This window comes from Varanus komodoensis, unplaced genomic scaffold, assembly GCF_004798865.1.
Source record: "Varanus komodoensis strain SLA01 unplaced genomic scaffold, ASM479886v1 scaffold28, whole genome shotgun sequence".
Classification (NCBI taxonomy): Eukaryota; Metazoa; Chordata; class Lepidosauria; order Squamata; family Varanidae; genus Varanus; species Varanus komodoensis.
In genome coordinates, this window is record NW_025335727.1 from 70959 (window position 1) to 98294 (window position 27336).

The 27336-nt window shown below is 50.2% G+C and overlaps 2 protein-coding genes and 1 long non-coding RNA gene across 4 annotated transcripts in view; 2 read left to right on the forward strand and 1 right to left on the reverse strand.

Annotated features, from left to right (window-relative positions):
• The window catches only part of ABCF3 (ATP binding cassette subfamily F member 3), a 30321-nt gene extending 8056 nt beyond the window's left edge, over positions 1-22265 (forward strand). The window contains exons 6-21 of the mRNA XM_044434461.1: positions 519-641; positions 2473-2739; positions 2844-2924; positions 5377-5436; positions 5717-5773; positions 7768-7790; positions 9317-9372; positions 9649-9849; positions 10483-10559; positions 11236-11280; positions 12786-12918; positions 13946-14034; positions 16408-16499; positions 17084-17216; positions 17730-17817; positions 21125-22265. Coding sequence (XP_044290396.1) covers positions 519-641; positions 2473-2739; positions 2844-2924; positions 5377-5436; positions 5717-5773; positions 7768-7790; positions 9317-9372; positions 9649-9849; positions 10483-10559; positions 11236-11280; positions 12786-12918; positions 13946-14034; positions 16408-16499; positions 17084-17216; positions 17730-17817; positions 21125-21283 — 1684 coding nt within the window. The 3' untranslated portion in view covers positions 21284-22265. The remainder of the gene's footprint in view (positions 1-518; positions 642-2472; positions 2740-2843; positions 2925-5376; positions 5437-5716; positions 5774-7767; positions 7791-9316; positions 9373-9648; positions 9850-10482; positions 10560-11235; positions 11281-12785; positions 12919-13945; positions 14035-16407; positions 16500-17083; positions 17217-17729; positions 17818-21124) is intronic.
• Positions 17876-24833, reverse strand: LOC123025599. The gene is made up of 2 exons (XR_006415140.1): positions 24689-24833; positions 17876-18359 (listed from the first exon to the last, which is right to left on the reverse strand). It is a non-coding gene; the product is annotated as an uncharacterized LOC123025599 (long non-coding RNA).
• A 914-nt stretch (positions 24834-25747) lies between these two features.
• Positions 25748-27336, forward strand: part of LOC123025666 (PHD finger protein 23-like) — a 7642-nt gene continuing 6053 nt past the window's right edge. Inside the window, exons 1-2 of one of the 2 annotated variants that reach the window (XM_044434627.1) lie at positions 25748-25893; positions 26265-26308. In XM_044434627.1, the coding sequence (XP_044290562.1) occupies positions 25869-25893; positions 26265-26308 (69 nt within the window). In that variant the 5' untranslated portion in view covers positions 25748-25868. The remainder of the gene's footprint in view (positions 25894-26264; positions 26309-27336) is intronic. The other variant, XM_044434626.1, reaches the window with a different exon arrangement.

Sequence of the window (27336 nt, forward strand, 5' to 3'; positions counted from 1 at the left end):
TGTGGGATCAGCAGAAACCCTTTTTCCCTCTCAAAGCATTCCATCAAGTGACTCCTCACCTGCAGTCCAAAGTGGGACAGGCCAGAAACAGGCTCACATCTCTGAAGGGGCTGGTCACACTGTGCTTAGGAAGGGTGATGCTGTCAATCTAATTCAGAACTGAATCTCTTCCAGTTGAGGGCTGAAATCTGTTCTGGAGAAGCTCCTGAGGGGCCACATTCCAGTGACGGATGGGGCCAAAATGCCAGAGTGATTTAGCATAAAGCCCCTAATTGCCCATAACCAAACCTCAGGGGTCTTTTCAGAACAGAGGGAAAAATCTGCACAAAAGCTACAAACCGCCAAATAATTGGCCAATGGGTGAATGAAGGTGGTCTCAGGGGAAAAGGCTGCGTCCTTCTCTGGAACCTCAGCAGGGCTGGATTGGGACCATGGTCAGGCTGTGATGCTGCACCTTGAGTCTAATGAGAAGGTGTACATGCTTCTCCGAGCACTGATGCGCCTTTGTTTTGTGGCAGGTTGCTTGAAGAGGCATCTGCCAGCCAAGCTGCCAGCAAGAAGGAGACTCGCCTGGAGACATCTGGCAAGAACAAATCCTACGATGTGCGCATTGAAAACTTTGATGTGTCCTTTGGTGAACGGTGAGTTCCATCAGGCAGGTGGAGGAGTTTTCTGAGCAGCCCATTTTGTGGGTGTCTCCAAACCAGCCATCCAGCTGAAGAGGACTGCAATACCTCATCTCTGAGGCTGCATGTGGGAGTCCTGGGCAACTGCAGCTGGTTCAAAATATAGCTACCACCTGACTTTGCCCCAGGTGCTGTTTTGTTTTGTTGTTAGTCGCAAAGTCGTGTCCGACCCATTGTGACCCCATGGACAATATTCCTCCAGGCCTTCCTGTCCTCCACCATCTCCCAGAGTCCACTCAAGCTCACGCCAACTGCCCCAGTGACTCCATCCAGCCACCTCATCCTCTGCCGCCCCCTTCTTCTTTTGCCATCTATTGTTACCAGCATTAGGCTCTTCTCCAGGGAGTCCTTCCTTCTCGTTAGGTGGCCAAAGTATCTGAGTTTCATCTTCAGGATCTGGCCTTCTAAAGAGCAGTCAGGGTTGATCTCCTCTAGGACTGTCCGGTTTGATCGCCTTGCGGTCCAGGGGACTCGCAGGAGTCTCCTCCAGCACCACGATCCAAAGGCCTTAATTCTTCGGCGCTCAGCCTTCCTTATGGTCCAGCTTTCACAGCCATACATTGCAGCTGGGAAAACTATAGCCTTGATTATACGCACTTTTGTTGGCAGGGTGATGTCTCTGCCCCTGGGTGCTAATACTGCTGTTTCCCAGTCTGTGTCAGGTCATAATTCAGAGTGCTGGTGCTTGTCTTTTAAAGCCCTGAGTGGCTTAGGTCCTGGGAACTTGACGGAGTGTCCACTCCAGCCATGCCCTACCCAGCACTCTTCAGATGTGCTCGAGTCCTGTAATGCAGGGCACCAGTCTGGGGGAGACTTGCCTGCTCCAAGGCGAGTTTGGGTACTCAGACAATATTTTGAGGCTCTCTAGAAAGTGGGAACATCTGGAGAAGGGAAACAGACAGTGACCAGGGTGAAGGGTTTCTTGCCTGTTGGAGCCCCATTTCTGGAATGCTTCTGCCAGGAGGCTTGTCTGACACCTATTCCAGTGTCTGTTGGGCAGCAGGTGCGATTTTTGAAATGGGGATTATTTTACTGCTGTTATCCTGCTGTTCGGTGTATTCTTTTCTTACTCATGTATTACATTTTAACTGACTGAGTAGCCACTATCCCCAGGATGTTTTTCAGTTATGCATGTATAGATTTATGAAATGAAATCTGATGTGTCTGGAGCAAGTGCAGGAAGGCCAAGGAGTTAGATATGGGATGGCATGGTGGCTACACTGGAGGGAAAGGCTTTGGGGCAACCGCCGTGGCAGCAGATCCTGAGGATGGGGGAGTGGGGAGAGCTGGGGAGCAGCGGGAGACCCTTGGAAGGCCGCGTTGCGTTTCATGCAGCCTGCCCAGTGCTCTTGTGCTCAGCCGCATGTTCTTGCCTGCCGTGTTGCTGCCTGGTTGGCTTCCCTGTGCGGAAGGGGTGCTGGGGCACCCCCTGTTCTCCGGGAGCAAAGTGTCTTGGTCCAGCCCTGCGTGCGAGTGTTAAAGGGAACCTGAGCTCAGGCGGCATCAAGACCGCATTCGACACTTGAGTAGGCTGCGCTTGGCGAGCACAAATTGCAGGTGGCGCAGAAGGTGCTGGGCACCTTTGTGGACTTGCTCCGTTCTAGCCTGGTTGTAGCTGCACCCAGAAGCTGCCATGATGTCTTTGCACCCCTGGCACAGGTGCTGTTTCAGGTAGCTTTTCTCAGGCTTTCCACTGTCTTATGCAGCCTTTCTTCTCCTGACTCCTGACCTGGGCCGGTAGCTCTAACAATGATTGCCCTAAACCCTGTATGTTCTCTCGTTTCAGCGTCCTCCTCACAGGTGCAGACTTGAACCTGGCATACGGGCGGCGGTACGGCCTGGTGGGCCGTAACGGGCTGGGCAAGACTACCTTGCTGAAGATGATAGCCAGCCGCAGCTTGCGCATCCCCTCACACATCAGCATCCTTCATGTGGAGCAGGAAGTGGCCGGGGACGATACACCAGCCCTGCAGAGCGTCCTGGAGTGCGACACGACCCGTGAGAGCCTGCTGAAGGAGGAAAGGGAGCTGACAGCCCGGATCAGTGCTGGAAGGTAGCTCTGGCGTTGAGGTGCCCTGCCCTGACCCAGGTACAGGTATCCTGTGATCAAGAACCAAGCTTCCCTTGTCATTCCTTGTGGCTTTGCCTCTGTTTCAGGGGAGAAGGCACCGAAGGCGCCAGGTTGTCAGAAATCTATGCAGCCCTGGAAGAGATTGAGGCAGACAAGGCTCCAGCAAGGTAAGGTGAAGCTTCATTTGGTGGGGCAGATACAGACATTCTGGCATTTGCTTTGTGCTCTAAGATTTTTGTCTCTGATAAAAACGCAAGTGCTCATATCTGAATCAGGGAAAAAGCCAGCCACTTTTGTTGTGTATAAATCACTGTGTAGCACCTTGAATCAAAATGGTGTTAAGTGTGTGTATTTATTTTATTTATTAAACGTATGTGTTGGTATCTACTGCAAAGAACTGTCTTGAACAATTTTGTTACAAGCAGCCACACTTATTTATGTGAGTGGAGGTGCATACACACACACGGACACACACACGGACACACCAGGTTAGCACATGACATTAAACCATAATTTTTTCCTTACCCAAGGTTTGCCTGGAAGATAACAGGACAAATTGTGCTTTGCTTTCTCAATCCCAGGTTGTTTGTTTCCCTTCTCCTTGCCGGTCTCCACCCTGTATCCCAAATGCCTTTATAGCACTGTAGAAATACCTGGGTTTATTTTACAACTTTTCCCACTGCCCCATAGCCTGGCAAAACAGTCCATAATTCTGGATTCACATGCAACAACACTCCATGATTTAAACAATCTAGCAATCACAACCCAACAGTAAACTATGGGTTCTCTTTGGGCTATGGTTGTTCATGGTTAACAAACCATTGCCTATTTAGTTTGGCTCTACTACTAAGGTTCTAGTATAGACCACTACAATCTAGAATGCAATGACACATGGGTTAAATAAATCAAGGGTTGGTGTTATATGCAAACCACGTTACACTCTTGGGCTTTTCACATGCTGTAATAGCATATATTGGCAAATCACTTGTTACTTAAGCCACAGGTTATTGGAACATGCAAGGGCTCCTTCTGCTTTCTGTAAATAACCTCCAATAAGCCTAATCAAAGGTTGTGCGTAGGTGTGAAACCATACTGCTGGGTTGTTCAGGGTCCAAAGAACCCAGCAGTTAACCCAACAACAAATAGCAGGTTAACTTCTGGTTTGTCCAGCTCCTAAACAACCCATCATTTCATGTTCACAGATCATGCTGACTGTCTAATCACAAACCGGAAGCAGTTAACACACAGCAGACATGCCTGCAACTATTTGCCCTTTGATGTGTGAACTAGTTCTTTGCCTGGTCCGTACTGAGGATTGTAAGCAGATTCTTGGTCACTTCTCCATGTCCACCCCTTGACATTACCTATTCTTACAAGCTTCACTGAAGAAAGGTCATATTTGGACAAGAGGGATTGCAGAAAATTGGCACCAGGGTTACCATATATCCCATTATATTTTCATAGAATCAAAGAATAGCAGAGTTGGAAGGGACCATGAAGGCCACCGGGTCCAACCCCCTGCTGTTGCAGGACATCAAGTCACACCATCCCACTCCGAGGGCTGTCCAGTCCGATGGAGACATTAATCATTCTGCTTCTGGTTCCTTTTTCAGAGGACTTGACTGGTTCTCTACATGTAATGCTTAGGTGTTACTGAAGCAGCATGTCAGACATGGGCACCTTACAGCAGGGAACGAGGGTGCCAGATGCCTGACTGAAGGGCAGGCTGGATTCCCTCCCTACCTTTCTGGTTGCGCTGCATGTTGAAGCTCTGCAAGGAGGGCCAGGGAGAATGTTCCATAAAGGCTCAGGCCACACATGACGATTGGAGTGCGTGGTTCTTCTCAACCTCTTCTGTGTTATCTTGGGACAGGCTGGGCTCAGATGTGCTTCGCAAAAGACCAGGGCTGCCCTTCTGGCCCAAAAGTGGGCAAGTCGTTTGCCTGGGGAACCCTGTTTTGAACAACGATCGAAAAGGGGGAAATTAAGCCCCACACCGTCAGTTGGTTCTGCAGTCTCTGGGTCTGAATTTCAGTCAAACTAACCACCAGGACGCTGGAGGAATTGCACAGCTGAAGTGTACCAAACAGCCAGAGAGATGCTTGGTGCTCCTGGTCTTCAGAGCTGTACCTTTTGACTCAGCACACCGATCCACACCTGAAAGTAGCACACTGAGGGTTGTGAACGTGCCGTTATGAATTCCTGCGAACACCCAGAGAACTTCGGCTGTTAGACTATATATGAATGAAAAGTAGGAAGAAAAGTTCTACTTCAAAAAATCTACCTTCTAGCCGAAGGCCTAAACATGTTCAGAACAACAGGAATATGAACAGGTCCTGTGGCCTGTTGCAATTGTTCTGACTGTGAGAGGGTGAAAGTGCTTGCCAGATTTAGGGCACAATCCTATAACGCTTGAGAAAAGCCCCACAACTCCCAGCTTTCCCTCTCCAGTTGGGGAATACTGGCACTTGTAGGATTTTTTTTTTTTTTGTCTAAGCATGCATAGGGTTCGGCCCTCAGTTTCTTTAAATGCTCTTTCAACTTCTCTTCCATGAGAACAACTTGTTGCTCTGACCTTCACGTCACTGAATCAGTGTTATTTCTTCTGCTCCTCTGCAGAGCGTCTGTTATTCTGGCTGGGCTGGGCTTCAGTGCAAAGATGCAGCAGCAAACAACCAAGTAAGTGGTTTCAGTGAGGCTGGATTTGTCTTGATGTCCCAGTTGGGGTATTTTCCTTCCCCCTTGCTTGTGAATAGCTTCTGGGGGAAACTGGAAGATCAGGAAGAGGAAGATCAGTGGCTCGCTCTGTTACAGTGGGGTGGGAGCAAAAACTACATTGAGTGGAGGCATCTCTGACATCCCCCATATGAGAATCCTGACGCCACCTGCTGCATCTGTAAGCTGCTTGGTGCCCACTTGACCCGGGGACTCTGACAACTGCTTTGTTTTTTCTCCCCAGAGAGTTTTCCGGAGGCTGGAGAATGAGGCTGGCTTTAGCGCGTGCCCTCTTTGCCAAGTATGTCTTGTTGATTCAGCTGTGTTGAAGCTTGTATACAGAAACTGCATTCATGGTGGCACTGGTGGACTTAAAGCTAGCCTGAATAATCCCAAAGAGTTGTGTCAAAGGAAGAGAGAGAATCTAGGACAGGGGTGGGAAAACCTTTCAGTCTTAAGGCCAGATTCCAATTTAGGAAAGGTATTGGGGGCTGCATTCAGTCTGTGATTCTTACCCATTTTAAATGTGTGCCAAAGTAAAGAAGGCACACCTCTGCATGTCTACTCAGAGGTAAGCCATGTTGAATCACTCCCTTTCTCAGCAGGAATAAGTAATTCTTGTTCAGCTACCGATAAAAGGTGAGGGCTTTTCTTTGCTGGGGAAAGAAGCTGGCCAGCCAGAACGAGGAGCCCTGTGGGCTGTATCTAGCACATGGGCCAAGGGTTCCCCATTTCTGGTCTAGGAATCTATGCGGCAGTGTGTCTGTATCCTGAAGCATGGACATTCTTGCTTTTGGAAGGCTCTGCTGGTGCTTTGGATAGCCCTGGCCAAATCACCATCATTCATCTAACAGAAGAGAGTCAGTGAAGCTATGGTCAAGTGTTGAGTATGTCCTGGAACTGCGGGCTTGTTGTTGAAACATGGATTAGCGTTATCTGAACCCAGCTGGAATAGCAAACCATAGTGAACAACACCATGGATCCTCTTTGTGGATTGTTCTTGGTTAACAAGCCATGGCGTCTTAGTGCAGCTGGGTTTACACAACACAATAACCCACAGTTCAACAGCAACCCATGCTTGATTCATACTCAGTCTTTACAATGTTGGTTATTGTTCTGTCCGAACCCAGTTGGTATTGTGTAGCAAGAGTGTTGGAATTGTATGGTCCTGTGGGAGACACCAGTTTAAAGCTGTACTCAGTCATGAGCTCCTTGCAATAGGGTGAGAGAGAAATCTATTGATAACCTGTCTTGTAGGAATTTTTGTTTTAAGTCTGTGTAGTCTATCTTACAAAACATTTTTGAGGTGGTTTACAAACTTCAGTAGAAAACTGATTTACAAAAATTAGCCTCTAAAAATCCCAGTCAGCATTAAGCAAAAGATTAGTGCAAAGGATAATCAAAACATAACAGCTTTAAAATATAAAAGCCTAGGCAAGTAAAAAGGTGTTGTCTTTCTGCCTAAAACTTTGCAGTTTGGCACCAGATGACTTGCCTTAGGAGTGTTCCAGAGTTAGGACACACCACTGAGAATTCCCTTTCCCTCTGTTGCCTCCTGCCTAAATGTTGGATGGTTGGTGCACTCAGAACCTCTGATGGTGATTTTCATATCAAAGCAAAGGAAAATGGCAGGGCATTTATGCACACCCAAAAGGGTTTTAGTTGTTCTTGATCATCACTAGTTGGCATTCAGAACCCCAAAACATAGCCATTGTTTAAAGAACAAAGCACAATTTATTTAGCCCTAAAACGAAAAAGCTCTCCCCCCCAAAAAAAATTTTTGCCACTATCTTAGCAGCCAAAAAGTGGCTGATGTCCCCTAGTAGGATGACAGAGGAATCTTCAGTCAGTGTAATCCCAGTCCCTAAACACCTGATTCTTGTCTCAGTTCCTTTTTTTTAAAATTCCAACTTCATTTCCTAGGTTCAAATGAATTCCAAATGCACTTTTTAAGGGAAAAGCCAAGAAAAGTGCAGCTGTAATGAAGTATACAAATTCAAAAGTTAAGTATAGATGACCAGACTTGAATCTTCCAGTTAGGGTACTTGAGCACTGAGCTGTAGACTTCCTAGGTGTGTTGTAACCAGACTGAGTAAGGATTGCAGAATCTCCAAACAAAAGCTACTAAACCTGGATGGGTCAGACAAGATGGGGTTTTGGGGCACGTTCTGGAGTTTGCCAGGGTAAGGAATAGCACTAGCAAAACAACTGCCTTCATACTGACCCTGTTTGCTTCTTCCCTCCTTCCCCCACTTCTGTCCCCCTCCTCTGTGCTGCCATTTGCAACATCTTCAGACCCGACCTCCTCCTGCTTGATGGTAAGTATACACCTCCTATAACACATGGACTCATCTGGAGCAGTTGTCCTTGCATGCTCTCTCCTTTCTTCGATGTGGACACCACTGTCCATTTCCAGGTTGCTCGAACCACTTTGCTGCAATGTCCAAATCAGGCAAGCTGCGGTCAGCACTTTTCTTGGCCAGCCAGGATGGGTCAGTCTAATCTTAGCGACACCTGAGGTATGCAGGCACTGCAGGCAGCGGTTTTGCTCCCCCTTTCCTGTGTGCAGGCAAGCATGGCATCCCATCATGAGAAGTGACAGTTAATGGCTTCCAGACGAGCCCATGTCTTGCCTTCCAGATCCTGGTTTGCTTCAGGAGCATTAACGGTAGTTCTCAAGTTAGACAGGAAGCTTTGGTTAGCTGCAGCTCCCTGGCTTGCCTCCTGCTTGGATGCAGGGCAGAACAAGAGATGTAAACTCGAGCAAAGCTTGGCTTAGTAAACTGGTCCTCGGAGTAGCTCTTACCTGAGTCTATCGTTTGAAGTTGGTTTATTTACATAACTTGAAGATTCACCTAGTTTACATGTTGTAGACATCAAAGCACATTATGGTAAAACAATCTGGAAATGGAGGAGGGAATCTTTGGGGCAGAGAGAAGTCTTCTCCAAGTGCGGTATTTGTGTATTTGGTGGGAGGGCATGAATTGTATACATGTACATAATTTAACTGCTTCTCTAGATCATGTTGCAAGGCCATATAGACCTTGTGCTAGCAGATGTTTGTATTTTAGGGTGGGTGCACATTCTGAAGAAACCTGGAAATCCGAAGCAGTCACAAAGATAGGATGGTTGTGGATTAGAGCTTGTTCATACATTGTGCCATGGAACCGGCAGAGACCAAATTACCATTTGGCCAAACCCCTTTGCTGCAAAACAGGTCTTTTTGTCCCCTGCCAGATCAGCCTAGGAGATAGACTAGATTAGCGCCATACATTCGGTTTGGTTTTAGTAGTAGTCTTGATGTTCTCAAATTTTTGTGGAACAGATTCCTCAGACTGTTCAAGTTCGGACCTTAAACATACATTGCCAGTCCTAACTTGGTCATTGCAATTGGTCAGTCCTAACAAGACATCTATTTGTCTAACCCTGTGAAAGTTGCACTGAGGCCTCAGGGTGGCTGCCTATGCCCAGACCCAGGCACCGTTTGCATATGATGAATTTCCAGGCCAGCCTCAAATACGGTGTTTGTCATATGCCAGCAAAACCTGTCTACCAAGTCCAGCCAGGGAAAAGGTAATAGATCACCTTCAGTTCGCTGCCTCAGCTAATCTGACCAGTAGTAGATCTCAAGGGAAACTTGCCCCTCCTGTAGTATCGAAGTTGCTTTCACTGGAGGCTTCTGGAAGACTGAACCCAGGTGGTGTGTATGCACTGCAGGTACTTTCCCACAGCCCCCAGTGCCAAAGCAGTCGCCACCTACCTGGGGAATGGATGCCGTTCCATGTGCTTGCTTGTCCTTTACTGAGCCCCTTGCCAAACAACTCTCCCTTTTGTTCCATTCCAGAGCCGACCAACATGCTGGATGTGAGGGCGATCATCTGGCTGGAGAACTATCTGCAGGTTTGTGTGGCAGCGGAGAGGCATTGATTCTCTGGAATAGCTGTATGCCTGTCCCACAGCCTTCCATGGCTTAAATAAGGCATGGCAGGCCGTTTGATCATGCAGAGCAGGTCACAGTATTCAGAACTGTTGCTTGCCTTCGTGCCTTGAAGGTGGGTGCAGAGTAAGCTAATGCTGCTCTGCGGCCTTCTTGGAGAACTAGTTTGGGTCCTTTAATCTGGTTGAAAGATTCACCCTGCTAGCCCAAGGTTGCCTTTTGCTGGCCATTCCTTCTAGACTTGGCAGTCGACCATCCTGGTGGTGTCCCACGATCGGAACTTCTTGAATGCAGTAGCCACCGACATCATCCACCTGCACTCACAGCGGCTTGACAGCTACCGTGGAGATTTTGAGAACTTCGTCAAGATCAAAGAAGAACGCCTGAAGAACCAGCAGCGCGAATACGAGGCCCAGCAGCAGTATCGGGAGCACATCCAGGTGTGAAGGGAGTGGAACATGGCTAGAGATGGGACTCGGTGTTACCCATTTGAGTAGCTACAGATGGCAAGTACAAAAGGAAGCACTTTGTCTCCTGCAGGAGGGAAGGGAGAGGATGCCTTTTCTGATGTTGCCTTTTGTAAAGTATCCATGTCCAATCTAAAGACAGAGAAAAGGTTGATGCTTTCCCTTTAGCTTGTAAACTATAAGTGTAGATCCAATCAGTCATTAACACTTTTGCAATTAACAAAGATTCGTTAAATTGGAAGACAGCCCTAAAATAAGCAGATAGATGACATTCTGTGTCATCTAGAATGCAAACATACATTTTTAAAAGCATCCGGTCTTGAATGATATACCTGTGGCTCTGGCTCAAGTTTTGCAGCACATGCTGCCTCAGCCTTTGGGCATCAAAGCGAGAGAGAGATCTGACCCGATTCCTCTGCCTCACTGCATGGCTGAGGACACAGTCAAGGGCCTGCTTCTTTGAAAGGACATCCTATTTACAATCACCAGGATGGTCTTGCATAAATAAAAGTGCTTTGGATCAATGAGAGAATCCACAGTCTCATGGCTGAGGCCCTGCAGGAAACTTCCCCTGCCAGAAAGACTCTGATATTTCTTCTCTTGTAGGTCTTTATTGATCGATTTCGCTATAATGCAAACCGGGCATCACAAGTACAGAGCAAGCTCAAACTGTTGGAGAAGTTGTGAGTATGCGTCCCAGGTGGAGAGTGCATGTGAGGGGGAGAGAAGGGACTGTAATTTTGGCACATGCTTGGATGGCAAGGTTCCACCTAGGGATGGAGAAGTGCAGGATTGACAGATGGACAATTTGGAGAACTGGAAATGGCAAGCGCCTTTTTTAAAAAAGCTGCCGCAAAGGTAGCAGCTTCTTGGGCGAGATGTCTGCTTTGGAATCTCCACAGCCAGAGGGCCCCCATGCCATCCTAGTTACTAGATTTAACTTAAGGAAACCATGCCAGGTGCCTGTATTACCATAAACAGTGAAAACAGAGATCCAACAGGTGCTTTTTACCTGGAATAACAGAACCTGGTGGATCTCCATGATTTTAGAGGTCTTTGAAGTCCTAGGCACCTTGTAGGGAAGGTACTCTAGGGTAAACACAACTCCCATCAGCCCCAGTCAGCATAGCCAGTGCTGGGGTACAGGCCAAAACTTCTAGGGTTGGCCAGCCCTGTACTAAGCACTCCTGAGGACTTTGGCATGGGAGGAGGGCAGCCTGGTGAATCTGGATTAGGGGACGACTGTTTCCATGAGAGGGGTTCTGCTTGAGGAGCTTCCCCCTTTAAGTTGCTTTAGAGAGGACTGAGCCCTGACGCCCTGTCCCTCTTGATTGTAATTGTCCCTCTTTTGTTTGATAGGCCAAAGCTGAAGCCTGTGGACAAAGAATCAGAGGTGATAATGAAGTGAGTAACTCTTACTGAAAATGAGCAGCACTACTCTCTCTCCTTGCAAGGATGGAGCGAGGCAGAGCAGGAACCAATCCCGCCTCTGCTTTCTCAGTCTGAAGGACACTGCTCCCTGCATGACTGCTGGCTGGAGAACCTGGTTGGTCTTGCAGACCCTGTGCTCAGTTGCTTCCAGCCAGTCATCAGTGGTTTTAGGAGCTTGCATTGGTTACACTCAGCACGTGAGTGAGTAGACACTTGCAGGTCCAGGATTTGGGGCGAAACTGCAACCCTGCTGCAAGGTGTCAAGTCGGTATGTTCAAGGTGATAGCAGGACTTGTGTGTGTGTTTCCCCCTTTTCTCTTTCTTCAGTGGTCCAGAAGATCCTATCTCTGGATGGCTGGGCAGGAGAAGGCTGTTTTGCGCCTTACCTTTGGGTGGTTGAATAGCTCCAGTTGCCTTCTGCAGAGGGTTCTCTGAAAGGACCAGTTCACAGTGCGCAGGTGCAGGCTCAGACTGGGAGCTCCCCGGGGCCCAGACTGACAGCAGACTGCCTGCACCTCTTCCCCCGTTATTCTCCACCTTGAAATCCCTAGCCGGAACATCACTTTGGGCTACCATTCCCAGTGGCCTGAGAGCAGCAGGCATTTTGTCCACACTGCTCTTTTGCGGGTTCTGTCTCGACATGTTGCGGTGTGGGGCTTGTGCCTCAGACACACCTCCTGCTGCTTCCTAATGCCGTAAGTTTCCTAGAGAACTGATACTGGGAAGTAGCTAGAGGGAGGGAGCTTGGAGTCTCCAAATCTGTCTCCTTAGCTAAGCCTCTCTGTTTCTCTTGGCCTCCATTCCTCTTTTGAAAGATGGAGATGATTAAAAAAAACTAACAGATCATTGTAAGGATTATAACTGGATTATTTATATACCAATTTTATTCTCCAGAACTCTAGGTAGCATTCTCAATTGCCCATTCAGGCACCAGCCAGACCGGCTTAGCTTCAGCAAGGTGCCTGCCCCATGTGCCTTAGATTATATCAAAGGAATACAGAAATTCAGGCCTGGAGCAAAGTTCAGGGTCCTGGGTTTTCTAAGGCGGCCTCACCCCCTTTCCCCTGACAACCAGCCCTTTGGAGGCTTCCTGGCATTTGTGAAGTTTTCCTCCATTCTTCAAGCTCAAAATGCCTCTCTTGAGGCTTCTTTGCCGGCAAATAGGAGTTGACACTGCATTATGCTGGCATTTTGACCCCCCTTTCCTTTATCTTGAGCCCCCGCACCGCTGGAATGCAGCCTAAAAGATCTTCTCCAAAATGGAATTTGGCCTTTAATCCGAAAGAGGCCTGCACCCTTGTTACAGCCCAATTATATAGGCAAAGTGCCTTGAACATAAAAAGTTACAGTGCAAGGTACTACTACTACTAAATATGTTTTAGAGAGCTGGGAGCACTAAGTAAATTCTGTGTCATGGGGGACCGTGCCCTTTGTGTCACTTCCTTTTCAACTTCAGGTCCTTGTCTTTCTTGCTGCAGGTTCCCAGATGGCTTTGAGAAGTTTTCACCTCCCATCTTACAGCTGGACGAAGTAGACTTCTATTATGAGCCCAATAACTACATTTTCCGCTCCCTCTCTGTCTCTGCTGACCTGGACTCCCGCATCTGTGTGGTAAGGAGGGGAATTTGGCAAAAGAGAGCAAGCATTAAATAGGAACATTGCAAAGTAAAATCCTGTTTCAGAAATTAGCCTGTGTCATTGGGTGGGACTGATTCACACAATTTCTAGCTAGGCAACCTCATGTCCTCCACATGTTCTGGCCAACCATTCATATAGGACCCAGCCTACATAGTAAAAAGTCAGGAATCGTGGATGTAACAGTCTAGGGCACCAGCTTGGTGAAAGCTGCAATCTGCAGAGAAGAGAGGTGCTCCCTCATTTTATCTTTGTGAGAACCAGCCTGGTGCAGTGGTTGGAGTGCTGGACTGGAGATCCGGGTTCTAGTCCCTCCTTGGCCATGCAGTTCACTGGGCAGCTTTAAGACAGTCACAGACTTTCAGTCCAGCCTACCACACAGGGTTGTTGTTCTGGGGATAATCTGAAGCTATGTAAGCCACCTTGGGTTTGTTTCAAAAAAGGCAGAATCTTAATGCGATATTATAATTCCATTAATTACTCTGACAGGTCAGTGTGTGCATAATCATAACATGGCATACTTGAGATGGCCATGCTTTCTGAATTTGGGTAGGAGACTTCCTAGCAGAAATGAGGCAGTGGGGGATGTCATTGGTGGAAGGACCTGTTATGACACTTGGCCTGTGGAACCGAATGAGAACTGGGGTGGGGGGGGGGCCTTCAAAATGGTTTAGGCACCACCATCAACTTTCAAAAATTAAATTAGAAAGGAAGATACTTAACAAGCTAGCACTGTTCATACCCTTCTGCAGAAGAGAAATTGTCACTTAAGAAGTTCACGGGCATGCAAGAACTCCCCCTACATTCGGCTGCCTCCTTGCATCCTCAGATCCCTGAGGAGTTTTTCATAAAAGGCACAAAATGGCCAGTTGAAGTTCACCAGTTCCTGCTGTTATTTCACCACAACTAGCCTGGTTTAATTCTCCAAGGGACAGGTGGTTTTGCCTTGCTCCAGCTTCTGTGCAGCTTCTGTGACATGCCGCTCCTCTATTCTTTCATTCAGGTAGGAGAGAACGGAGCTGGCAAGTCTACAATGTTGAAGATCCTGATGGGAGACCTGGCACCTGTGCAGGGGATTAGGCACGCTCACAGGTAGTTCAGCACAAATCATGGGGCTTTTCAGAGTTCTCAGGGAGTGGGCCAGAGAGGTAAAATCACGGAAAGTTGCTGATTTGCTGGCAAGCTCTGCAAACAACACAGTCATGTTTGGGGTCTGTCCTTTTGTGCTGCTGTCTACTGAGGAGCTTCCAGCAAGATTCCAGTGGTGGCTTGAATCAAAATTCAGCTGCTTGAGATCCTGAAATTCAACTCGTAGGGATATTCAGGTCATTAAACTGAAACTACAAAAGCAAACTTTTAGTCCTTATGGTTACAGAAAGGGAAATTCCTGGAAATGTTGTAGTTATAGGTAAAATCTTGGGACATTAGCAGAGCTGTCTCACGCCAGATGTCTTTCTGTATTCTGCAAAGCTTTCTTCATGTGCTCTATAAACCCCCATCTCTCTTCTTAAATGTCTTGTACTCTTCCTATTTATATTAATTAGAAATGTATTTTTTTTTTAAAAAAAGATTACATTGGAACTGGAGTGTAATTCTACTTTGCAGAAGCTACTGTACTGTCCTCAATTCAGTAGCATGGTTGTGGATTCTAAACCCAACCCTTATAGCAGTAGCTAAAAGATAGTGCCTAAAATCTTTGGCTCCTGCTTGGAGGGTGGGAAAAATGTAAAAGGTGGGTAAGGTTTCATAAATCTGATTCTCAGTGGCAATCTCAGCAAATCCAAAACAACGATCTCCTCTCTTGAGTTCCCTAATTGTCCCCGTTTCCCTTTCGCCAGTGGTAAAAACCTCTCTGCTTCACCACCACCACCCCAGTGCTTCTGGCACTTACAGAAGGGGGTACTGTCTCACCTCTTGTTGGCTCTGGAGAAGCCATCGCAAGTCTCCGTCAGCATTTCCACCTTTCCCCAAGTCCCCCACAAGGCAAGATGCGGACTCTTTAAGATGGCTTGGCTGCTCCAGAAAGCACCTGCTCAGTTTGTGGGGAGCAGGCCCACATGCTCTGTAGCAGCTCCTGCATTTCCAGGCCCATCGCTTCCTGTTTAAAGCCTGAAGCCAGGCTTTAAACCACCTGCAGGGCTTCTTCATCTAGCCTGTCAGGTTCTTTTTCCAGCTCCATCCTTTCCTGCCAGGGAAAACTCTCACCTTGTATCAGCTGCTAATTGGAGATAAGCCCTGCAGGGAGGGGGGCAGAACTAGGAGAGGGACTTGCTCACTAATGTACTCCTGCTTTCCTCAGAGGTTTGCCTGTGGGTAGACATGAACCAGGTTTGCATCTGAACAGACATACAAAGGCTTGCTATTTGGGGTGGTTTATCTACTGAGTTCTGCTTATTTCTAAGTAGATATGTAGAAGGCATTTGCTTGCTTCTGAGTAGGCTTAAAGCCAGTAATAGCTACATTTAGGCTAGCAACAGCAACCTTTGCCTTTGACCTTGCCTACCTGCAGAGGGCATGTGGCTCAAGACCTTTCTTTCCCTGACTGGAATTTGGCCTTCAGGCTGAGAAGGATTCTCCCCTCCTGTATGAAACAGTTTGGAATGAAGTTATTGGAAGGGCTACATGTACTTGCCACAGAACCTGCCACATGCCTAAAATTGCCTATAGTGGTTCTGCTCACAGGCCCAATGCAAAGAACAAGGAGATGAGCAGAAGAGGCAGCGCCTCAGCAGTAGTGGCTCCATCTCTGTGGAACTCCCTCCTATGAGTGCATGTTTTGTTCCCTCTTGAGACCTTAAAAAGCTTTTTGTTGCAGTCTGCTTTTAATTAACAACACTGGGCCGGGCTTTTAAACTATTACTGTTTCTTATTTTATATTATGTTTTTGTGGATTGCAAGGTTCAATTCTGGTTTCATGTGCAAGTTCTCTTTTTAATCATTTTATGTTATGACTTCAAAGGGGTTTTTTGCCCAGAAAGGAGGCATAAAATACTGAAGCAATAAAGAGGAAAATAAACTAGGTTCATAGCTGTATTTCCCAAGTTCTCTGCATTGCAGAGAACTTCTAGGGAGGATCACTGGCAATCAGGAATAAGAACTGAATATTAAGCCAAGCCAAAGCTTGTCCTGCCTGACTACAGATAAAGACAAAGGGAAAGAATTAACCATATTGACATGAGTGGAAGAGTGTGGAGTCGGCCTCGGATTGCTGTCAGAGCCTACTTTGTTATTCCTGGCACGGAAATATTGTGAGCAACCGGTCTTGATCAACAGGTGTAGAAAGTACTTTGCCCTTTAGACTCCCTCCAAAAGGGCAAGAGGCAACACTCTCTTATCTGCAGAGGGAGAGAAGCAAGGCAGAAATCATTCCTTTACTTTGGCATTCTCAGCCATAGTAGGTTTTCCACAGGAAATCCATTGATTATAATTGTGCTTCCTCTCCAACTCTCTTTTCTGGCTTGGCAGGAATCTTAAGATTGGCTATTTCAGTCAACATCACGTGGATCAACTGGACCTAGACATCAGCGCCACTGAGTTGCTAGCAAAGAAGTTTCCAGGTAAGCTTCCATTTCCTGTGGAATTACTTTGGGGTACATAATGAAAAACAGAATGGGGTCGAGTATAGCCAATTGTGGAAGTTGTAAACATACTTTATTGGTTTTCAGTTACTCCGCTTCTAGCAAATGTCATCCTTTGAGACAGTCAGTCCTTTGTTCTCCATTTCTGGATATATAGTGCTTTATGGTATTCAAAAAGAGATAAACATACCTTAGGTGCTGCACCTGATTGGTGTACTGGTGCAGTACGTTCTTTACTTTGTTCAAGAGGAAATGCTATAATTTGCTAGTTAATGATCATGAAGCCTCAAATGCCTCTTTTGTCTACCTGCCTCTACAGGAGGTCAAATACACAAGAAACTGATGACCAGAAAGATGCCAGCTTTTGGTCCAGGTCATAGAAACCTGGGGTCATATTTTCTAGCTGTTGGATTAATTTACATGCAGTCATGTTTGTGAATTTCCTTCTCGCTGTGTTCGGAACGCCATGCTAGCCCTTTAATTCCATGCTGTTTAGCTGTCATGGCTAATAGCTCTTGCTTGGCCCCACTCCATGCACTCGAAAGCTTTCTGGTGGGTTTCAGGGAAGACGGAAGAGGAGTACCGTCATCAGCTGGGGTGTTATGGAGTCTCTGGAGAGCTAGCAGTTCGCCCTGTTGCCAGCCTGTCTGGAGGCCAGAAAAGCAGGGTTGCTTTTGCCCAGATGACCATGTCCTGGTAAGCCTCCTATTTTCTTTCAAAACTTAGTGCCAACCACTGTGTAGTGTGTAACGTGGAGTGAATGCATCGCTGTGCTTCCCGCTCACTGTTTCAGCTGTTGATAAAGTTGTGTATTTTGATCCTACAAATGCCTGGGGTCAGAACAAGGGTCCCCCAGCAGCTGTTCTTTAGGGCTGGGAAGCGGGGCTTTCTTCCAGCCCTGCTTGCACTTGTAATGTCAGGTGCTGAACCTGAGGCTTCCCACATCCAGCGCATTTGCTGAGCCCTTGAGTTCTGCCCTCTGTGCAATGCAAGCACTGAGCCTCGTGCTGGACCATGCACTCCCCTCTCGGTGCACCTTGGGAGGGTAACATTCTGGACTGACGGCCAATGAGAGGCCTGTGTAAGGACTGAGGGACCGAATCAGGGGTTTCTCGTCTTGACCAGGCTTTTCAGGAAGGTACACCTGAGGCTTGCTTTGGGGCCTGACCAGGCCAGTCTCAGACTAAATGAAGGTCCTTTTCCTTCCAGCCCCAACTTTTACATTTTGGATGAGCCGACAAACCACCTGGACATGGAGACCATTGAATCCCTGGCAAAGGCACTGAACCACTTCCGGGTGAGTTTTCCTGCAGGCGGCTGTGTAATGTCAGTGTGAGCACAGCATGAAATAGATACTTGTTTGTTCTCTTTATTTATTAGATTTTTATCCTGCCCATTAGCCATACGACTCCCTAGGCAGGTTACAAAATAGCACAGTAAAGGTATAATTAAACAACAATAAAATCTGACAATCCAGCAAGTAAAAACCGCACCAGTGTAAAATTTCACAGACTCAGATTATCCAAGAAGAACATAAAAGGCACAATAGGCGTTTATAACCAGTTGTAAAATATTATTATATTAAAACCATTAAAATCATTCTAACAATTAAAATATCGGGGAAAATAAAAAGGTCTTTGCCTGCTGCCAAAAAGAATACAAAGAGGGCGCCTGGCAAACTTTTCCGGAGAGCTGGTTCCAAAGTCAGGGTGCCACTGCCGAGAAGGCCCTTCTCCTTGTAGCCGTTCTCCCACTTTCCTGAGGAGGGGGGCTTTTTCAGGAGGGCTTCTGATGATCTCTGGGGCCAGGGTGTCCCCTGAAGGGAGCAGAAGGAATCCCCTGTAATAGGACAGAGGCAGCAAGCATTCAGTCCAGTCCAGTCAGCCTGCTCCTCACTGTTCTTGGTTTAAACTGTATGCACTTCAAAGCTATGTACTAGTTAAAGAAGTCATCCCAATGAGTTACTGCAGGCTTTCACCACATGGACACATCAAAATTGATTAAAATGACTGAATGTAATTAAAAACCAACTAACCGCAAGGCGATCAAACCGGTCAGTCCTAGAGGAGATCAACCCTGACTGCTCTTTAGAAGGCCAGATACTGAAGATGAAGCTCAAATACTTTGGCCACCTAATGAGAAGGAAGGACTCACTGGAGATGAACCTGATGCTGGGAACAATAGATGGCAAAAGAAGAAGGGGACGGCAGAGGATGAGGTGGCTGGATGGAGTCACTGAAGCAGTTGGTGTGAGCTTAAGTGGACTCCAGGGGATAGAGGAGGACAGGAAGGCCATGGAATGTTGTCCATGGGGTCGCAATGGGTCGGACATGGCTTTGCAACTAACAACCACAACAAAACCCTAAGATTTACTCCCCTGAGGTCCTCTTAGCATGATACCAAGCTTCAACTGTCTGCATTTCAGAGTCCTGGTACTACAGCCTGGATGGATACATCTTTTGTTATAGATGGATTCCCCCACATTTCATCTGAAGCTGGCTCTTGGAGAGACTGGTTACAATTTAAATCTATCTCAGCATTGATAGTGTGTACCTAATGTTATAGTTTAAATATAGAGCAACAAAGCAATATACAGAAAATACAGCGAGGTGAATTAAGAGAACCATAAAATAGGGGGTCCCCAGGGTGGTTCTAATACTGCCTACTAAGCTCTTCCTTCCCTGCCCCCTCCAAGAAGATGTACATATTTTTTTAAAACCATGAAAAAAACTAGGGCAGCAAAGTATCTCTCCTGCCACTGTTGTTCAGCTGTTCGGCAGACAGGCAGGAAGAAAAGAGTGCTCTTGAAGCAACACTGTTTCTCACTATTTCTCTCCCTTCCCTGGCCCTTGCTCTTTCCTCTCACACACACCCAGCTCAGCCCCAGCCCTGCCCCCCCCCCCCCCACCCACTTGCCCCTGGCTATGTCTCTTCACTCCCATCTGCTGGCTTCACTATTTGTCTCCCCCACTGCCCCCCAGCCCCTCTGTTTGGACCACACACTATTTCAGGGCAGCCACGTCCTCACAGGACACATTTGTGGCAGTGCCTAGAAAAGTTTCACGTTCCCAAATCGACTCATGGCTCCCCCAGGCCAAGCCTCTAACAGCATGCACATTTTTATCAACACACCATAACGTGGGTCCCTCTGCCTCTTAGCGAAATACAAAACTCCCAACCAGAACCTCTCACTAGGAGGTAACACATAAGCAGGGCTTGCCCTCACCCTCCCGTAAAAAGGGCAGCGAGCATAGAGAGTTGCCACCTCAGGAAGCTGTTTTAGAGCATTGTTGGCCTCATACTACTCTGGGAGGGATGCTTCCTTTGAAGTTATCCCTTTTGGTGACATAGAAACCGCGCGAGTCAGAAGGGGCCTCCCGGGCCATCTAGTCTGACCTCCGGCTAGTACCAGTGGTAACTGCCACACAGTGCCAGTGCCCATTCACCCAGAAATGCTCTACTCCACTCAGGCCTGTTGTACAAAGGTGCTTCTTTCCTTCAGAAGGGAGCAAGATACAGTGGGCCCTCTGCTCTTTTCTTCTGGAGGGTGCAACAGTAAGGCACAGAACGGCCATCAGAATAACAAGCGTTTCCCCCTTGTTTGTATTTATAATGATCATGCTATTTTCTAGGCCCTGTACAAAGATTTTAAAATCTCGATCCCTGCATGCAGCTTTAGAGTCTAACAGAGATGATACAAAAGAGGAAAGGGCTGGGGAGGTAACAGGAAAACAAGCATACTTAGCTGGCAGTTCTTTCTAAAATTATGTAAATATTCAATGACCAAGTGAAACAGCCACTGAAAAATGAGAGTTCAGAAGAGGAGGAGGGAGACAGACAGTAACAAGTCTAAACAGAAGTCCTCTTCTGAACAGGATTGGTTTAGCTGCTCTTCTAAAAGAGAGGAGAGGGCCCTGCGAGGGAGGGAATTCCACAGCCCAGGAACCACCAAAGGGTTAACTTTGTAACCATCCACATAAACTCAGATAATGGGGTGCCAGCTGAAACAAGACAATATGGGGCATCATCTGTGTCTCCCATCTGCTTTGTAAGCCTTCCCTAATCTAGCAGCATGCAGATGTGTTGGATTACAGTTCCCATAATCCTCAGACCACTATGCTGTGTTATCTCCTACTTGCCAGTTAACTTGTTGTAGTCTTCTGTTTTTCATGCTGCTCTATCCAACTTAACATTATTCTAGACTTCACACGGAAGATGAGAGCCAGTGTGGTGTCGTGGTTAAGAGTGCGGGACTGGGGGACCCAGGAGACCTGGTTTCTAGTCCCTCCTCAGGCATGGAGCTCTCTGGGTGATTTTGGGCCAGTCACAGACTCTCAGCCCAGTGCACCTCACTGAGTGGTTGTTGTGGGGATAAGATTGAGAGCAGGAGGAGGAGAATGATGTAAGCCACTTCGAAGTTCTTTGGAAGGCGCGATATAGATAAGTGCATACATAACTCAGGGCAGGTCCTGCAGTGAGGAAGCCGAGTACTGCCAGTTGCAAGCGGGGGACTGAAAGAGCAGGGCGCAGGAGGGGCCGGCACGGTGCATGAGCTGCAAGCTGCTAGCTCTGGTGTGAGGCATTCTTCCCCCATCTTCCTCTAGGGCGGCTTGATCCTGGTTTCGCATGACGAGCGCTTCATCCGGCTGGTGTGCCATGAGCTCTGGGTGTGTGGGAAGGGCACCGTGCAACGCATCGAGGGAGGCTTCGACGAATACAGGGACATCCTGCAGGAGCAGTTCCGGAAGGAGGGCTTTCTATAACGTGCGTGTCCCAGACAGTGTGTGAGCGCTGGTTGGGAGTGGAGCAAGCCATGCAGCAGTCCTCATCCCGCCTGATGGAACAGCAGGGATCCCGCCTACATCGTGCGAACATTAGCTGTGCAGTCTCCTGCTGGGTTAGCCCTTCCTCCCGTACAGACCAGCGCCTGCTGCAGACTGCAGTGAGGAGGAAGAGGAGGAAAGTGAACAGAGTTGCTTGTTCTGCTGCGGGATCTGTGCCAAGTCTCTGCTGGGCAGGGACCAAGGACAGCGGAGAGAGAGGTGCCCAGCACTGATTGAGTGGCGAGGGGAAGTCTTCTGCTGCAAGCGCCTCTCTGATGCTTGAACTGAGCCTGCCACTGTTGGGTTCAGTGAGTATAGGAAGGTTTCCGAGTGAAATGCTGCTAAGTGTTGTACTTGAGTAGCTTCTCCAGAAAATGGGGTGGAACTCCAAACTCACATCTGAAATTGTCAGGGTGAGGAATTTTCCTTCTCTCCTTCCACCCTGCCTCCTGTGAAGAGGTGCTGCCTCTTCCTGTAACTGGCAAACATACAAGCCAGCTCCTCTTGTGAAAGCACTTCTCTCTTCATGGCTTGGCCTTAAGTTTTCCTTTCTTTCCTGCTCAGAAGGTGATGCTTTTGTCTGCCCCAGAGGGTTGGATTTCACCCTCAGCTGTGATCTTGGAAGGCACTGTACACGCCAGTGTCCTCTCGGGTCAGTGGTAGAAAAAGAGTAGCTAGCCTCACAATCAACCAGAAGATGGTGGTCTCTGCCCTTTTGCTCTCGGAGCTTGTGCTGAGGAATGGACCAAGCATGTCTGAGTTTCTGAAGATCTAAGTTCTATGCAGATCTACATTCTGTCCCAGCAAACACACCATCTCTTGGTAAGAAACACAAAATGGTTTTATGTTGCAAGGTTAAACTTTCAGCTCCCTGTTCATCAGCATTGAGGTTGCTGTGTAAATAAAATGGGATCTTTCTGGCTTTGGAGTTTTATTTTCCTTTTTTGCAAGATGTGCAACTGCTGCAGCTGATGAGACACAAGGGCCAGGGGAGCTGAGCACACACTGTCCTCTCAAACCGTTTGCAGAAGTGCACTGTGAGCAGTGCATTTCTCCCTCAATCACCCTTAAAAGATTAAACAAACAAATGCCCCATGTTCCAAAAATGAAGTCCCCAGTGCACCCAGCAATAAAATCAATAGTCCAATTGGATGTTTGTGCATGACTTTGTGCAGGAGGGTGCTTAGCTGGTGTGGACTCAGGAAACAAGTCTAAATGTAATTACTGAATGGGTACGTTCCCAGTATGAACAGATGAAGGAGTTGCAAAACCTGGGACAATATATCAAAATGGCCACTGTTGTGCTAACATGCTTTCCATATGATTAAACTAACAGCAGCTCAGGGTTTTAAGTTCTCCTGGGGCAAGAAGTCCATTTCTGTTAACTCCCTCATCCTGTTCCACACCATTCCCAAAGCTGCTCAGACCTGTACACAAAATAACTTGAAGAGTTGCAAGGGAAAAAAGGGGCAGCTAGAAAATTCTGTTCTGTAACTGGATTTCAAGGTCCAGGGTTGTATTTGGCACTTTATGGTAATGGCAGAATAGCCAAAGAGGACTCTCCTTAAGAATAGCATGTACACCCTGTCCAGGTGTGCAGTTTTTGGTTATTTACATTTCTAGGTTGCTGTTGCTACAAGGAACCTATTGCAGCAAAATGAAGTGAAATGAAATGCTATATAAAGCACTGACCCTGTTGGGGCTTAGTACAAATCTTGGATTAATTGTGGCATTGAACATCATGCATGAGCTTCTTCCAAATGTAGCATTTGTATGTTCTTTACAAATGTAACATTAATAGATTATTGCCATGACATCTTAATCTGGGTGTTTGGAGTTGTTTAACCCAAGAACAATCAAGTGGCCAAAACTGAATGTCACAGCAGTCAATGAATGTGCATAGATCATTCCAGGAAACCAGAGGTAGCGCGCACACATGAATTGCCTGGGATGCTGCTGTTACATTTGAACAGGGTTACTGCATGCAAGAATAACGGATAACCTGTTACCTCTGTCTTGTGGCTCAGATAAAAAACGGATAAAAATGGTTATTGGGAGACTCTGTATCATATATGCACTGTACACCTGCATGGAGCCTCATTTCCAGAACCTTCCAGAGCTGATTTTGGCAGGAAGCTGCCCTCTGGCCCATTCTAGCATACATGTCCTTAGCAGGTTTCTGCCTGATCCCTCACTTTCTTTTCAACCACTGCCATGTTTGCCACAATGCGTGCCTTGTCCATTGGACTGATTCTTGGCTGAGGTTTTTTCCTTCGGTGTCTTCATTCTTCTGCATTATTCTCAATTCTCATGGCCTGAAGGCACCATTCTGCAAATGCATTAGGTACAGAAGCAAACTTCCCCCTACTGGTGGGCATTCTCTTGCCTCCTTTGTCTGGGTGAAGGCCAGGTAGTTGGGGCCTGTGTTTACTTCCAAACATTTCTGCAAGAAGCCTAAAAGGGAGCAGATGGCTTCAAAAAGTGCTTTGGGTGTTGCGGAAAAGCCTGCCCCAGTGGTGCATGAGAACCACACTGCCTTCCTGCCTTCTACTTCGGGAGGGAGGGGGGTCACCTGCTGGTGCTCCTGCCATGGGTGAACCTGACCCCCCCCCCCATATCAGGACACACTCTCATCTCAGTGGCCAAGAAGTGCACTATGGAGGCCAAGTCCACACAGTCCCTCTGCTATGAAAATTTCCTGAAACAAGATTCAATGCAAGTCCACATCCGCTATGTGTAAATGCATAGACGATGACGTGAGGAACTGTAGTCACAAGCCAGCGACCTGGCTGTCCTCTTAAACTTGATCCTGCAGGATTTGCTTCCACAAAGGCAGTAGTGCTGCCCTGCTTCCCCACGCTCTGTCAGTCACTTTACCGGCACTCTATAGGGTGGGGAGGACAGTTAAGGAAGACCATGAATCCCTCAGCAAACTGGAAAAAGTAGAACATCAAGCAGGGTGGAGAAGGACTGTATAGTACCTTCGCTTCCTCACAAAAACAAAAAAGGTGGGAGATAAATGCACGGCAGTAATAAAATGCTCTCCCCAAGATGGGACAGAGCCAAGGCACAATGGCAAATGAAGCTCAGTGTAAATAAAGGGCTGGACACGGGCTCCCCTTCCCTAACTCTGCGAACAGGCTGGGTGTGAACACTGGAAGGTCTAAGCAGGAAAGGGCAAAGGACACGCGAGCTGCAGGGGAAACCTGCGACACCGTCGTTTCTCTAAGCCGAAAGCCTTCACACAAAGCGTCGCAAGTTCAGCCCATCAGTCTGGGGCTCCGGACAGAGGACCCCCGGTGGCCTAGCCATGACAGTGGATCTCACAACGCACTCAGGCCATACCTGCACCCTTGTCGCGGAGCTCCAGCAAGGAAGCAGAGACCTGCAGCCGGGTCGGAGGCAGCCCCAATTGCCCCAGGAAGAGGGCGATGCCTTCAGACCTGGCTAATCCCCGGGCGCGCGCGCGCGCGCGCTGCGGAGCGGGAAGAAACGGTGACGCTGCACCACGGCGCTTCCCCACCGGGTGGGGGCGGCGCGGCACTGCCCAAGGGAGGCAGGACCGGGCCGCCGACGGCCTTCCGCAACCGCCGCGGTTCACAAACCTCGCTTCGGCCCGCTGCCCTCCTCTGCCGCGCTGTCGGTGCAGCCGGGCCGGCTTCGACGGAGCGGAGGAAGAGGCGCCATCGCCCGCCCGGGAGGGTCCGGCTCCTGCCGAAGCGGCGCGCCGGGTGCGGGCAGCGCTCGCTCCTCGCGGCGCGCCGGCGGGCCTCGGCCCGAGGCGTGGCTCGCTCCCGCTAGCGCGGCCCTTCCCCAGGACTTCCTCCCAGCCGGCGGGAACCCTCCCCGCGCGGGGGGGAGCGGGCGACGCTTGCGCGGGAGCGAACTGCGCGCGCGCACAAACACACACTCTCTCTCTCTCTCGCTCGCTCTCTCTCTCGCTCACACGGCGCGCGCCCCCGGCACTTCTCAGCTGATGGGCGAATCCAAGTGGCGAGGACGGGGGAGACGCGGGGCACTCTGAGCCTGCTGCCAGCCGCCGCGCGACCCTGCCTCCGCCCTGCTCGCGTGCCGCCCCGTGCCCCGGCTCAGGTGGTTCCGCCTCCCGCCAGCCCTGCCTGGAAGGGGGCGGGAAAGCTGTGCGGGGCTGGCCAGAGGAGGAGGAGGAGCCGCCGCTCGAGAGCCGGCGCCGGTTGCTGCGGGGGGAGCTGCGAAGAGGAGCGGCGGCTACTCCTTTCGTCGCCGAGCGGCAGCCTCCTTTTCCGCGGGCTTGCGCGAGAGAGAGGCCGCCCGGGGCTCTCCGGCCCTCCCGACCCGACCCGGCCCGTCCCGCTGCAGCCCACCCGGGACCTCGGAGGCGAGAAACGCGCCTCCCCAGCCCGCCCGGTAGCCGCTGCGGCGCCCGCCGTCGCCGCCGCCAGACACCCCCCCGCCCGCGTCGCGCCCCAGCCTTGCGGGGGCAGACGGGATTCCGGCCGGGCTGCGAGGGGCGAGTCCTGGGCGAAGCGCCCTGGCGGAGACGGGCATGAGCGGCCCCGAGGAGTACGCAGGTGGGTGAGCGCGCGGGGGGGGGACCCGCTCGGCCCCGCTCTGCCCCGCTCTCCGCTGCGGCGGCGCTGCCGGGGGCCCCGGGGTGTCTACGGGCGGAGAGGAGGCGACTGGTGGGGAGCGGGGCCGGAAAGGCCAGGGGCGGGGCGGGGCGGCTCGGCATCCCCTTCGGCAGGGAGGGGGCGCCGAGCTCGACTGCAGGCGGGGTGGGGTACGCGGGGGGCCCTGGGGAGAGGGGAGCGGGGGCTCACGCCTGGCCAGAGAACCCGGAAGAGGGGGAGGGGAGGCGTGTGCCGGCGACTCCGGGCGCGGGCGGACGGGTGGCTTCGCTCGGGGCGGGCTAACCGTGTGTCTTCCTCTCCCCCCCCCGCAGGTGCCAGCCCCGTGCCCAGTCCGGGCTCCCCTGGCTTCGACGAGGTAAGTCTGAGCGCGGCTTCGCTCCCCCCGCCCCGCGTCTGCTTGCCCCTCGCGGCCCGAACCGCGGGGAGGGGAGGGGAGGGGAGGGGGAGGAGACCCGCCGGGGGCGCGTGAAGCGGGGGCGCGGGCGGGGGACTGCCGCGGCTCTGCGCGGGGGGGCTCGGCGTTGGGTGGGGGAAGGCGTGTTGGGGCGCGGGGGGCCGGCTGCCCGGACTGCCGGGGGGGGCTCTGTGTCGGCATCGGAGTGGGGGAGGCCGATTCTTTCCTTCTGGTGGAGGGGAGGTCGTCGGTCCCGGGGGGGGGGGCCGTGTGTGCCGTAGCCGGAGGAGGCGTATTTGGAGTCCCCGCGCGGCGGCGGCCAGGGCTGCCGGGGAGGAGGATCCGCGGCGGTGCCGGCGGGGTCCTGTGCTTTGGTCTTCGGTCTCCTCTAATGGGGTGTGTGCGCGCGGGGGGGGGGTCATCGCTCCGTGCTTGTGAGGGGGAGCGTGTGCGGGAGGGCTTCGTGTTTCTACCGCTGGGGGGTTGGGGGAGGCATGTGTTTTGCTTAATGGTCTCACTTGTAATGGTGGGGGAGGGGCGTCGATGATCTTTTTCCCGCGGGGGGGAACAAAGACGGGCTCCCTCTGAACGTGGGGCGGAGTTGCAGCAATTCTTGGGGGGGGGCGGGATCGGTGGGTCGTGGAAAGGTGGGGAGGGATGTTCGGCATGGGCGCATTGCCCGACCGGGGGCGACTTGGGCAGAAAATGCCGGAGGGCGGCGGCGGGGCCGCGAGAGGCCGTCCATCATGCGTCTGTTTCCATGTTGCATTTTGGGGGTGTCCATCCCTGCCGCCCGCCCAGAGAGCTGCGGGTACGGCAGCTCCGAGGCGGGCGGGGTGCCGCGGGGGGCGGCGGCGGCGGGCTCTCCGCGTGCGTGGCGAGGCTCTCGCCGCCTTTGGCGCGACGGCGGCTCCGCGGCGCCCCCTCCCCGGCTCCGGGGGCGGAGAGGAGGAGCCGAGCCGTCTCGCTGGGGGCGCGCGTGGCGGCGC